Genomic DNA, 13734 nt, shown 5'->3' on the forward strand with positions numbered 1-13734 from the left:
TGTGTCGGACGCGGGCGGAGAACCGACCAGCGTTTGAAATAGGACCCAGTATAAAATAAGCAGAGCACGGTACAAAGGATAACAAAATTTAATAACATAACAGTGAGTGCTAAATAATAACAAATGAATGCGCGGTCTGGCGAGGTGGAATAACGGTGCGCTCCCAGCAGCACAAACGGTCCGGAGCCAGAACAGTTCGGACCCAAGGACCCCGCCGACACCCCCCCCCAGGTGGCCGCGACCAACCGAGTCTGTGAAAGAAGAAACCATCATGTGAGTCCACCACTCCACACACAGAGAGACCACTCAAAGGTGTACATAAACAGCAAACACTTCCTGGCTTAATCACCAATCAGCTTCCCACCCTGCAGGCATGGAACACCCAGTTCAATTCTCCACTGCAGTGGAAGCTGATTAAACGACTAACATAACAGCTCAATATAATAAGGTGTGAGGGACACCACATTTACTGACTGTACTCATGTTAGTCACAAAACCTAAAGTACCTCAGGAAGTGTGCTGACGAGCGTGAGACCTCACCCCCTCCTCTTTCACAGACCATGGCATCAAACCTGGTATGGTCTCTGCATCCATGATGATGAGATGGCTCTCTAGACGACGATCTCACCCATCTGGTCACAAGGTCGAGTCTCTGGCAAATACACACTGTGTACTCCAGACTTAAATGCAACCATGCCCCAATCCATAAAGATGCACCACAGCTGTGAGTCCTGACGAGCTGCACATGACAAGCTTCAGGTGATCAGGGTGAGGTCCTAATAACTCAGCCACACATCCACTCAGTCCTGAACGCATGCCACCTGGAAGGAAAAACAAAAGACAGAAAACAGAAAACAAACAAAAGCCAGCCAGGCACGCCAGGCACCCCAGCCACAACACGATGTCGTGCTCTCCCAACAATGCCAAACAGGAACTCCAACCTCTCTGTGCAAAGGTGGCAGCACGTCACTCAGGAAGGTATGTGGGACAAAGTGGGTGAGTGCCGAAACCAATTCAGCGATCACAACACCTTATCATCCTAACACCTTTTTTCCATGCCAACAGCAACTCATTGTTGAAAGCAACTGTTTAATTTATGGTGTATTCACATTTTTTACGCAAAATATGGAATTTATCCAGATGTACTTATATTTAGAAATGTGTGCAAATATAGACACAGCTCTGACCACACGCACACACAGCATCTCGTGGCTAAACAGGGAAACTGTAACTACAAAGCATTATTGGCATCACAACATACAACCTCAAACATTCTTTATTTCCTCACATTAATTAGAACACAATGAGTAATTATGTCAAGTTAGAAACAAGACGTGGAGCTTCACTGGTGTCAAAACCTACAAAAGACACTTTTGTGAACTTGGCAGCTTTTGACTTCAGCATTTAAATAAAATAAAGACTTTTCTTATTTAAAAAAAACACCACCTCAGTTTTCACATGTTACCACAAGGCAAGAAATCAAAATTAAGATCTAAATCACACATTTAATATTTCATCAGCGGATTGCACCTGCTGAAAAGTAAATATGTGGATTATCATCATCATTTGGACACGGTGTGTCGTCCTACCTGCTGTACCGGCATGAAACAAATCGTGTCCCTGCTGCAATTTTATTAAATATTAAAAATGGGCCTACGTCTTTTCACTGCTCAGATTTGATTAGGAGAGATTTTATGTTAATAAAGACACGGTGACCTCACAGGAGTAAAAAGGATTCTGAGATGACTGTAATGATAAATATTTATTGGCTTGTTCTGTTAACTGGAAAATTTATGCTACTTGTTGTGGTGAGCATGTAAAAGCTTCTTAAAATTATGTCCATAACTGATTTAGATGCCTTAATTATGAAACAACATGACACCATGACTGTATGGATGGTGGGGTTGAAAACTACTTGTTGATGGATCATTGCCACTTAGTGGAGCATTTATTTGATTTATTTTTCATCTCACTGTTGTGCAGTGGATGTGCGCTATGTCGTGTGGTGTATCATGAAGGAGGGAGTTTTCTTCTCTCTTTTTCTGTTGATGCTGCATTTACACATAGGCACGATGTGTTACAAATATCATTTTCCCGTCATTTGTGGCACATTTGTGATATTCGTAACGTGACTCAACGCATCTGAATAGGGTTCTTAATGGCGCGTCGGTCCGTGACGTTCAAGGAGCATGCTTTTGGCTACCAAAAAATCTTCCACAAATGTCACGATCCACCTTCGATTTGTGGAGTTTGTCGATTTGTGGTGATTAGTGGTGATTCGTAATAGAGCGTGACAGCATTCGTAGTGTATTCTTGATGGTTCTTGGAACTCGTACTGTACTCGTACTTGACACGAAAGTTGTCAAGAACTGACACGAATTGTCACACACTTTCACCTGATGATTCCCAATGGCGTAGCAGCGCGGGACAGTATTCATGATCGTCCGTAATGATTTGTGATGATTCGCCAACAATTTGTCCATTAATCGTAATGCGTGGTAACAGGTCACGACAGTTTGTGATGGCGCGTGACAACTCTGCCCTGAATCATCAAATTAAATTCAAATTCATGATCCTCGGTCATAAGTTTAGATTTGTGGCATTCGTGACTTGTTGTCGTTATGTGCAAACCCAGCATAAGGTTGGAATGCGTGATGAGTGTTCATGACTGAATCCCTCCATGTTTGTCCACCCAATCTCAATGCTGCACAAACCACAGCCAGACCCACAGAAAGCAAAAGGCAATGTGATACTATGGTACCATGCAGAGCCATTAAAGTTTCCCACAAGTCATTGCTCTCTTTTGGTTAATTTTTCTGTTCAATTTCATGGTGGTGTGTTGCGCTGTTGCACATTCTGTGTGCAGAGTTTACACACTGTGGAGCCGCCATGTGAGGCTTTCTGAACAATGCGCCCATTATATAACAGAGATTCCCCTGAACCTTAACAGGACTTCTCAATAATGCATGAATTTGTTTATTTAATTTTATTTGTTTTAAAATGGTGAATCCTTTTTTGAAGCAGGTATTTCATTTATTGTTTTGAGACTTTCCAAATGAATGATTTTCTGAAGTAATTTCATTTTAATCCTTTTGAAAATTGTCAGGGCAGGCAACTGCCCGGCAACCCTCGCAGCTGGACCCGCAGTGCAGACCCCCAGACTAGTATTAGGTGTAAGGTTCAGGTACGGTACACATGTGGTCAATCAGTGGAGCAGAGGTACAATCAGGACAATTAGGATCAGGCAAAAATGCAGTTATGGTCGACCAGAGGTCAGAGGCACAAGCAAACACAGACATCCGGGATGAGGCAAGAGGCATGGTCAAGGAAAACAGAGCAAAGTATGATACATGGCAAGGCAAAAATCAGGGTTGAAAATGAGAGCTGGAATGTGTACAAAGATGACAAACTCGTAGGGGAGTGATGACAGAGGTGTTAAAAATAAGGCAGGTGTTAACGAGGTGCATGTGAGAACAATCTAGAAAGGGGGCATGGCTGGTGGACAAAGATTATACAAGGGGAAAGACAGTGAGGAAGGGAGTGCACAAAATGTAATGATAAAAGAAACCAAGATGCGTGAACAGGTGCCAAGAGTGAGAGTAAATGAAAATACAAAGCAGACAGAATCAAAGTGTGACGTGAAGACCTAAGAGTTGGTGAAGAGACAATGGCAGGTGTGTGGTGTGAAGTGAACATAGTCAGATGGATGTGAGGAAAAACAGGGAACTATGAACCGGGCATGAACATGAGAACTAATCAGAGAATAAACAGAAAATGAATACTAAGGCTAAACTAAATAGGAACTGACTAAGAAAACAAAGTGGTTCAACAAACTATAAGAAAAACAGTGACTGCATGATAACAGAAAACAAAACCCGAAATTACTGCATAACTGAAACATAAATGAGAAAAGCAAATAATGTAAACACAAACCGGCTGAAGAAAAGCAGAACAGAACTGAACTTTTGTCCCCTGTTTACAATGGGGTACCCAGGTCAAAGCAGTTTCACTCTTTGTTCATGGTAATAAGTCATTCACATCATCAGGAGAGTCGTCAGGAGAGGCGTCAGGAGAGGCATCAGTACCATCGTTAGGAGGGACAGCTGCCCTGTCATTAGGAGGGTGCTAACTAGAGCACAACAGGTGCTAATTAGAGCAATTGTTAGTCACTAGCCAATAGCAGTCTGCCTCTCAGTAGGATGGGTCTTGTTAGGTTTAAAACTCCAGCTTTTGCTGGCTTCTGTTTGTTCTTCTCCACAAGAGTCAAGACAGAAGTCAGACTACCAGAGCAAGAAGTTTAGCTGAGGAAGCTTCTGCGATTAGAAGCGAAACTTCCTCGCGTCAAGAAACCCAGTCCAGTCGAAGATTCAAGCTTTTCTACTATGGCCAAGGTATAAAACTAACAAAGAAACAAAGTGACAAAGCAAAATAGAACAGAGAAATAAACACATGATGAAAATAAACAACTAATAAAGCTGGGGCAGATGGTGAGCAAAAGAAAGGGGAAAAGTGTAATCAAGACCCAGATCAGGGCCAAAATATGACAAAAATAGTAAATACTTTTCTGAAGTAATTTTTTCATTATTTTATTTTGAACATTTCATCATTAATCAGGTTAAGTCAGATCAACTAGACTTGTTTCTTGACTTGTTTTGCTCTTCATCCAAAAAAGCTTCATCACCAACAGAACTCAGATCACTGAGAATCTTCACAGACTTCAAAAGGAATCATTTTCTGAAGCAATTTGTTCGTTTAACATTTTGATCCACATAAAATGGCTTTTTTTTTTCCTGAAGCAATTGCTTAATTTATTGTTTTGAGCATTTCAAAATAATTTTCTAAAGGAATTTGTTACAATTGTGACCCTTTAAAAAAACCTTTCTGAAGCAATTCTTTCATTAATTTTTTTTTTAAACTTCAATGCAGTAAATAATCTCAAGCAATTCTGCCATATAGTGCAGAATATCTGAAGCCAAACTCCACAACCCCATAGCTCCCTCTATGGGTCATATCAGACACAATATGACAGGACAGAAATCTGGCAAACAAATCAGACTGAGGTCACATCAGCTGGTAATGTGAACGCAGCCTTTGATTCCAGGCGTAGCAGAAACTTTTTACTTTGCATCCGAAAGCTGTTGGTTATTAGCCTCGATCTGTGTGCACTTATATGTTCCTTCCTGCAGCTGTACTTTCTGGGATGGGAGCAATTGGGGAAATCAGGCACAAAATCTAAGAAGATGTCCCACTGTGGTGTGTTGTGCACTGTGACGTGCACCACCTATGACATGCACTTCACTCTGTGCCCAATTCTGGTAATGGAGGTGTTCTGTTTAAAGGAGGTTATAGTAAGTTTTTACAAACTATTTTAAGATAAAACACTATAATTGTTCCCTTTGGATGTAAGTAAGTAAGTAAGGTTTATTTATATAGCACCTTTCAAGATAAAAATCACAAAGTGCTTCACATAAGAACAGAGAAATTAAAACAGCAGAAACATAAAACCATAAAAACTAGGTAAAAGCCAGTCTATACAAAAGGGTCTTTAGCTTCACTTTAAATGTTTCAACAGAGTCCACGGAGCGTAGGTCCAAAGGCAATGCATTCCACATTTTAGGTGCCACCACCTCGAAAGCACAGTCTCCCCTGGTCTTCAGTCTTGTCCTAGGCACAACCAATAGGCCCAGGTCCGAAGACCTCAGAGACCTACTTGTCACATATGGATGTAATAGCTTGGTGATATAAGATGGCATTTGACCATGCAGAGCTCTAAAAGTCAGTACTAGAATTTTAAATTGGAGTCTGAAATGGATGGGGAGCCAGTGCAAGGAGGAGAGGATTGGGGTTATATGTGACCTCTTTGATGACCTCGTCAGCAGCCTCGCAGCCGCATTCTGAACCGTTTGTAAGCGGTCCAAAGAGGACTTTCTAAGGCTAAAAAATAGAGAGTTACAGTAATCCAAATGTGATGACACAAATGCATGAATGATCATCTCCATCTCCGCCCGAGACACAATGCTGCGCAGACGGGCAATATTGCGCAAATGGAAAAAACAAGACTGTGCCAGGCGGGTAACATACGCGTCAAAATTGAGGGTGATCGAACGTAACACCCAAGTTCCTCACTGCTGAGCGAACAAAAGGGGCCAGAGAACCAAGATTCCCAACCACAGTGGGAACAAACTCATCAGGGGCACAAACAAGGACCTCAGTCTTTGCTATATTTAAGGACAAATAGTTGGCCGCCATCCAGTCACCAATAACCTCAACACAGTTCTGAAGAGCAGATACCCTAGAGACCATTTGAGGAGTGAATGAGATGTACAGCTGGATGTCATCCGCATAACAATATAGGTCCCAGAACAGAACCCTGAGGCACACCACAGGATAGCATGGCAGAGGAGGACATAAATTTACCAGCAGCAACAGCGAAAGTCCTGTGTGAAAGATAAGACAAAAACCAGTCCAGAGCAGACCCAGAAATGCCCACCCAAGTCCTTAGTCTCTCAACTAAAACTCCATGATCCACCGTGTCAAAAGCTGCAGAGAGATCCAAAAGGACAAGCACAGAATGTGATCCTCTGAGCTCAGAATGGGACAATTTCCCCCACAGCACTGCATGATGGAATTTTGCTCAGCTTCCTTGTTGTATTCATGCTGGTTTGAGTTACACAATCTTTAGAACAGATCCCAAATGTATGTTGCTTGAGACAGATAAGGGAGGGGGTTTCCAGTCGAGGTGGACCCTCTCTGCCTCCACGGAACAATGTCAAAAGCTCTTAAAAAAAAAAAAAAAAGACCATAAATACCTTTATGTGTCCCCAATCCTTACGATGTGTTTCCTCAAATCATTCAAAAGGCTGTCAAAGAGGATTTCTGTTTGTCTGATTATTCTCAACCTTCACAGCAAAAGTGAAAACTGGAGATTAACAGAGTTAAAGTGTCCCGTTCAGCAGGGAGATAAAATTGTATCTACAACATGTTTTTTTTTTTAGGGAAAAATACAAATAAAAGACACCAAATTTGTCTTTTGTTACATTTTGTAATGTAGGGGAGACCGGGGACCATTATGACTTGGTGTCATTAGGTGTAACAGTAGGGATAAGAGTTTTAGACCCAGTATTTTGTTTTTTTTTTGCAATAGCACTGAGTTTCTTAAGACATATTTACATATTAATGGTCAGTGGAAAACCAGGATTTCCTTTTATTTAAATATAAAAGCATAACCAGCCACTGGCAGCATGACGGCAACCACAAACATTATGGCGGCATGCCATTGGCAGTCAGAGGCAGCAATTCAACTGCTGAACTTTTGCCATCAATTACAGATGTTTGTATGAGGTTTATTTCAAAAGTTACAGGATCAAACCACATTCTGCATCCTGTCAGTGCTGGACAGAGTTGCCATGTCTGCAGTTTTCCTATGAAACTGGCTCACATTTGAAATTGCAGATTTAACTGGTTGGGAATGACAGCATGTTGGACAAAACAGTATATAGTCGAGTACATAATGTAGAAGCATGATGACATAATTTTTGGCATTTAGCTGTGACCGAAGTGTAGCCTCTTGCTTGCCTCTACTGGTGGTTGGCTCTCACTGCGGTATTGTATCACTTCCTGTTCCGGAGCACAGCGATGTTTTTCTGTATCTGTTAGCTGTTTAATCTGCGCAGTTAGATTGATCTAGTTATCTAGATTACGATTTGTTTCCCAGTGTAATCTTTACGTGCCTTAACTAAAGCACTCCTTCTGCTGAATCACCTCTAAATTATTTACACATTATTCACTTTGTGTGTTTTTAGGAATCTGCTAGCTTAGCGTAGCTACTAGCTCTTAGCCGATTTAGCATGGCGGCTTCTCCTGTCTCTCCCGCACTTTTCTGCTCTGGGTGTGAAATGTTTAGTTATTCCTCGGCCTCCTTTAGCAGTAACGGTACTTGTAATAAGTGTAGCTTATTCGTAGCTTTGGAGGCCAGGCTGGGCGAATTGGAGACTCGGCTCCGCACCGTGGAAAATTCTACAGCTAGCCAGGCCCCTGTAGTCGGTGCGGACCAAGGTAGCTTAGCCGCCGTTAGTTACCCCCTGGCAGATCCCGAGCAGCCGGGAAAGCAGGCTGACTGGGTAACTGTGAGGAGGAAGCGTAGCCCTAAACAGAAGCCCCGTGTACACCACCAACCCGTTCACATCTCTAACCGTTTTTCCCCACTCGGCGACACACCCGCCGAGGATCAAACTCTGGTTATTGGCGACTCTGTTTTGCGAAATGTGAAGTTAGCGACACCAGCAACTATAGTCAATTGTCTTCCGGGGGCCAGAGCAGGCGACATTGAAGGAAATTTGAAACTGCTGGCTAAGGCTAAGCGTAAATTTGGTAAGATTGTAATTCACGTCGGCAGTAATGACACCCGGTTACGCCAATCGGAGGTCACTAAAATTAACATTAAATCGGTGTGTAACTTTGCAAAAACAATGTCGGACTCTGTAGTTTTCTCTGGGCCCCTCCCCAATCGGACCAGGAGTGACATGTTTAGCCGCATGTTCTCCTTGAATTGCTGGCTGTCTGAGTGGTGTCCAAAAAATGAGGTGGGCTTCATAGATAATTGGCAAAGCTTCTGGGGAAAACCTGGTCTTGTTAGGAGAGACGGCATCCATCCCACTTTGGATGGAGCAGCTCTCATTTCTAGAAATCTGGCCAATTTTCTTAAATCCTCCAAACCGTGACTATCCAGGGTTGGGACCAGGAAGCAGAGTTGTAGTCTTACACACCTCTCTGCAGCTTCTCTCCCCCTGCCATCCCCTCATTACCCCATCCCCGTAGAGACGGTGCCTGCTCCCAGACTACCAATAACCAGCAAAAATCTATTTAAGCATAAAAATTCAAAAAGAAAAAATAATATAGCACCTTCAACTGCACCACAGACTAAAACAGTTCAATGTGGTCTATTAAACATTAGGTCTCTCTCTTCTAAGTCCCTGTTGGTAAATGATATAATAATTGATCAACATATTGATTTATTCTGCCTTACAGAAACCTGGTTACAGCAGGATGAATATGTTAGTTTAAATGAGTCAACACCCCCGAGTCACACTAACTGTCAGAATGCACGTAGCACGGGCCGAGGCGGAGGATTAGCAGCAATCTTCCATTCCAGCTTATTAATTAATCAAAAACCCAGACAGAGCTTTAATTCATTTGAAAGCTTGACTCTTAGTCTTGTCCATCCAAATTGGAAGTCCCAAAAACCAGTTTTATTTGTTATTATCTATCGTCCACCTGGTCGTTACTGTGAGTTTCTCTGTGAATTTTCAGACCTTTTGTCTGACTTAGTGCTTAGCTCAGATAAGATAATTATAGTGGGCGATTTTAACATCCACACAGATGCTGAGAATGACAGCCTCAACACTGCATTTAATCTATTATTAGACTCTATTGGCTTTGCTCAAAAAGTAAATGAGTCCACCCACCACTTTAATCATATCTTAGATCTTGTTCTGACTTATGGTATGGAAATAGAAGACTTAACAGTATTCCCTGAAAACTCCCTTCTGTCTGATCATTTCTTAATAACATTTACATTTACTCTGATGGACTACCCAGCAGTGGGGAATAAGTTTCATTACACTAGAAGTCTTTCAGAAAGCGCTGTAACTAGGTTTAAGGATATGATTCCTTCTTTATGTTCTCTAATGCCATATACCAACACAGTGCAGAGTACCTACCTAAACTCTGTAAGTGAGATAGAGTATCTCGTCAATAGTTTTACATCCTCATTGAAGACAACTTTGGATGCTGTAGCTCCTCTAAAAAAGAGAGCTTTAAATCAGAAGTGCCTGACTCCGTGGTATAACTCACAAACTCGTAGCTTAAAGCAGATAACCCGTAAGTTGGAGAGGAAATGGCGTCTCACTAATTTAGAAGATCTTCACTTAGCCTGGAAAAAGAGTCTGTTGCTCTATAAAAAAGCCCTCCATAAAGCTAGGACATCTTTCTACTCATCACTAATTGAAGAAAATAAGAACAACCCCAGGTTTCTTTTCAGCACTGTAGCCAGTTTGACAAAGAGTCAGAGCTCTATTGAGCTGAGTATTCCATTAACTTTAACTAGTAATGACTTCATGACTTTCTTTGCTAACAAAATTTTAACTATTAGAGAAAAAATTACTCATAACCATCCCAAAGACGTATCGTTATCTTTGGCTGCTTTCAGTGATGCCGGTATTTGGTTAGACTCTTTCTCTCCGATTGTTCTGTCTGAGTTATTTTCATTAGTTACTTCATCCAAACCATCAACATGTTTATTAGACCCCATTCCTACCAGGCTGCTCAAGGAAGCCCTACCATTATTTAATGCTTCGATCTTAAATATGATCAATCTATCTTTGTTAGTTGGCTATGTACCACAGGCTTTTAAGGTGGCAGTAATTAAACCATTACTTAAAAAGCCATCACTTGACCCAGCTATCTTAGCTAATTATAGGCCAATCTCCAACCTTCCTTTTCTCTCAAAAATTCTTGAAAGGGTAGTTGTAAAACAGCTAACCGATCATCTGCAGAGGAATGGTCTATTTGAAGAGTTTCAGTCAGGTTTTAGAATTCATCATAGTACAGAAACAGCATTAGTGAAGGTTACAAATGATCTTCTTATGGCCTCGGACAGTGGACTCATCTCTGTGCTTGTTCTGTTAGACCTCAGTGCTGCTTTTGATACTGTTGACCATAAAATTTTATTACAGAGATTAGAGCATGCCATAGGTATTAAAGGCACTGCGCTGCGGTGGTTTGAATCATATTTGTCTAATAGATTACAATTTGTTCATGTAAATGGGGAATCTTCTTCACAGACTAAAGTTAATTATGGAGTTCCACAAGGTTCTGTGCTAGGACCAATTTTATTCACTTTATACATGCTTCCCTTAGGCAGTATTATTAGACGGTATTGCTTAAATTTTCATTGTTACGCAGATGATACCCAGCTTTATCTATCCATGAAGCCAGAGGACACACACCAATTAGCTAAACTGCAGGATTGTCTTACAGACATAAAGACATGGATGACCTCTAATTTCCTGCTTTTAAACTCAGATAAAACTGAAGTTATTGTACTTGGCCCCACAAATCTTAGAAACATGGTGTCTAACCAGATCCTTACTCTGGATGGCATTACCCTGACCTCTAGTAATACTGTGAGAAATCTTGGAGTCATTTTTGATCAGGATATGTCATTCAAAGCGCATATTAAACAAATATGTAGGACTGCTTTTTTGCATTTACGCAATATCTCTAAAATCAGAAAGGTCTTGTCTCAGAGTGATGCTGAAAAACTAATTCATGCATTTATTTCCTCTAGGCTGGACTATTGTAATTCATTATTATCAGGTTGTCCTAAAAGTTCCCTAAAAAGCCTTCAGTTAATTCAAAATGCTGCAGCTAGAGTACTGACGGGGACTAGAAGGAGAGAGCATATCTCACCCATATTGGCCTCTCTTCATTGGCTTCCTGTTAATTCTAGAATAGAATTTAAAATTCTTCTTCTTACTTATAAGGTTTTGAATAATCAGGTCCCATCTTATTTTAGGGACCTCGTAGTACCATATCACCCCAATAGAGCGCTTCGCTCTCAGACTGCAGGCTTACTTGTAGTTCCTAGGGTTTGTAAGAGTAGAATGGGAGGCAGAGCCTTCAGCTTTCAGGCTCCTCTCCTGTGGAACCAGCTCCCAATTCAGATCAGGGAGACAGACACCCTCTCTACTTTTAAGATTAGGCTTAAAACATTCCTTTTTGCTAAAGCTTATAGTTAGGGCTGGATCAGGTGACCCTGAACCATCCCTTAGTTATGCTGCTATAGACGTAGACTGCTGGGGGGTTCCCATGATGCACTGTTTCTTTCTCTTTTTGCTCTGTATGCACCACTCTGCATTTAATCATTAGTGATCGATCTCTGCTCCCCTCCACAGCATGTCTTTTTCCTGTTCTCTCCCTCAGCCCCAACCAGTCCCAGCAGAAGACTGCCCCTCCCTGAGCCTGGTTCTGCTGGAGGTTTCTTCCTGTTAAAAGGGAGTTTTTCCTTCCCACTGTAGCCAAGTGCTTGCTCACAGGGGGTCGTTTTGACCGTTGGGGTTTTACATAATTATTGTATGGCCTTGCCTTACAATATAAAGCGCCTTGGGGCAACTGTTTGTTGTGATTTGGCGCTATATAAAAAAATTGATTGATTGATTGATTGATTGATTGACTTCATTATTACAGCCTTGTTTTTTCTCTCATATCAGCTATTTGTTGTATGTTGTATTCTACACATCCATCATAGACATATTTATTTCTTTTCAAAGATATGCTTAATTTTTTTCAACCATATCTGTTTATATTTAAATTAGTGTGTTGCCCGTGGGGATCCATGGGACCTAATTGGGTCCTTTTCTGTCGGCCCTACAACACATCTTCACCCACTGATATCTTAATTTAGCTTGACGAGTTTTGTGTGGAAATGAATGAAATGTAACGCCTTGAAACCATCCTTGCTTCGGAAAACCTGTTTTCTTGTCAATCATTTTTTATTTCCTTGTGCCCGATTTGCAGTCAGATGCCCAACAGTTATAACCAGGCATGTCTACAATCTAAATATTTCAAAAGATTCATCAAATTTAAGTGTAATCTGTAATTTCAGTGGCAGAAATGTCCCGTACCAACAACACAGACTCAACTTTTACATCCAGGTATTGCAAAAGCTGCACGTGTGAACAAGCGGCCAACCGCAGCACCTCATAGATTTGCAAATGCAGCTATTACTTTCCCAGCTACATTGGGTACCCATAAACGCCTGGGTGGATTTATGGTTCTTGTAGCGTGAGCATAAATCAAATGGAGGTCTATAATTTAGTAACCAGGCGTCTTAACCACTGAGGTACTTGCTCTAGAGTATCACATATCCCAAGCGATAAATATCTTTTGTGGCAAAATATTATGACTACAATAGAAAAAGTCAGGTAGAAAGTGTGTTACACTGGTCCCAGTCTCCCCTATTCTACATAAAGCAGTTGATTTGTTGAAATAAGTAGTTTCAGCACTTTAACAGGCTTCTTCCGCCGTCCTGTCAGCGTGAAAACCTGCATCAGAAAACAAAGTGTAGTGTGCAAAAGTGCGATTTAAAGGGTGCAGACTGAAAACTAAACAATAAAGACTTTTTTTTTCTCCCCCTCTCTCTTCTTTACATCTATTGGCGCAGCATGAATGAATCCCAGCGTGCACACAGGACACACAAATCAGCGCACTCACCCATCATAGCGGTTGTTGTACAGAAAGGCACCGAGTGGACTCAGCACGTTACTGCAGATTATCACGCAAGCCAGTGACACGGAGGCGCAGAACGCGCTCGCACGGTCCGGTGCCATTCTGGGTCAGCGGATCAAAGACAGGCGCAGCTCTCAGGCTGCACGGCAACTTTTAGGACTTAAGAAAAAAAAAAAAATCTGAGAAGAAACCTGATCCTGCGCGAGCGGATTGCACAGATTTGCGTTTTCCTTTGAGGAGTCACGGTGCACTCAGGCGGAGGCGCAAAAAGGGCAAAAATCCGTCACTCCGTCACCTGGCACAGGGGGCCTGAATTTAGCACCTCTTTTGAAGCTCTGCGGGAAATTGCAGGGTAGTAGCTAATGATGAGGACCCAAGTCACGTGTCCTGGTGTCGTCGAGGTTGGTAACTGGATACTTGTGGGTGCGCACACGCCATCCTGTCCGT

The 13734-nt window shown here is 41.8% G+C and overlaps 1 protein-coding gene across 1 annotated transcript in view; it reads right to left on the reverse strand.

The window, feature by feature from the left end:
* cpa6 (carboxypeptidase A6) overlaps positions 1-13626 on the reverse strand; it is an 84673-nt gene extending 71047 nt beyond the window's left edge. Inside the window, exon 1 of the mRNA XM_034169809.1 lies at positions 13273-13626. Within this exon, the coding sequence (XP_034025700.1) occupies positions 13273-13388 (116 nt within the window). The 5' untranslated portion in view covers positions 13389-13626. The remainder of the gene's footprint in view (positions 1-13272) is intronic.
* Positions 13627-13734: the final 108 nt, after the last annotated feature.

This window comes from Thalassophryne amazonica, chromosome 1, assembly GCF_902500255.1.
Source record: "Thalassophryne amazonica chromosome 1, fThaAma1.1, whole genome shotgun sequence".
NCBI classification, from domain to species: domain Eukaryota; kingdom Metazoa; phylum Chordata; class Actinopteri; order Batrachoidiformes; family Batrachoididae; genus Thalassophryne; species Thalassophryne amazonica.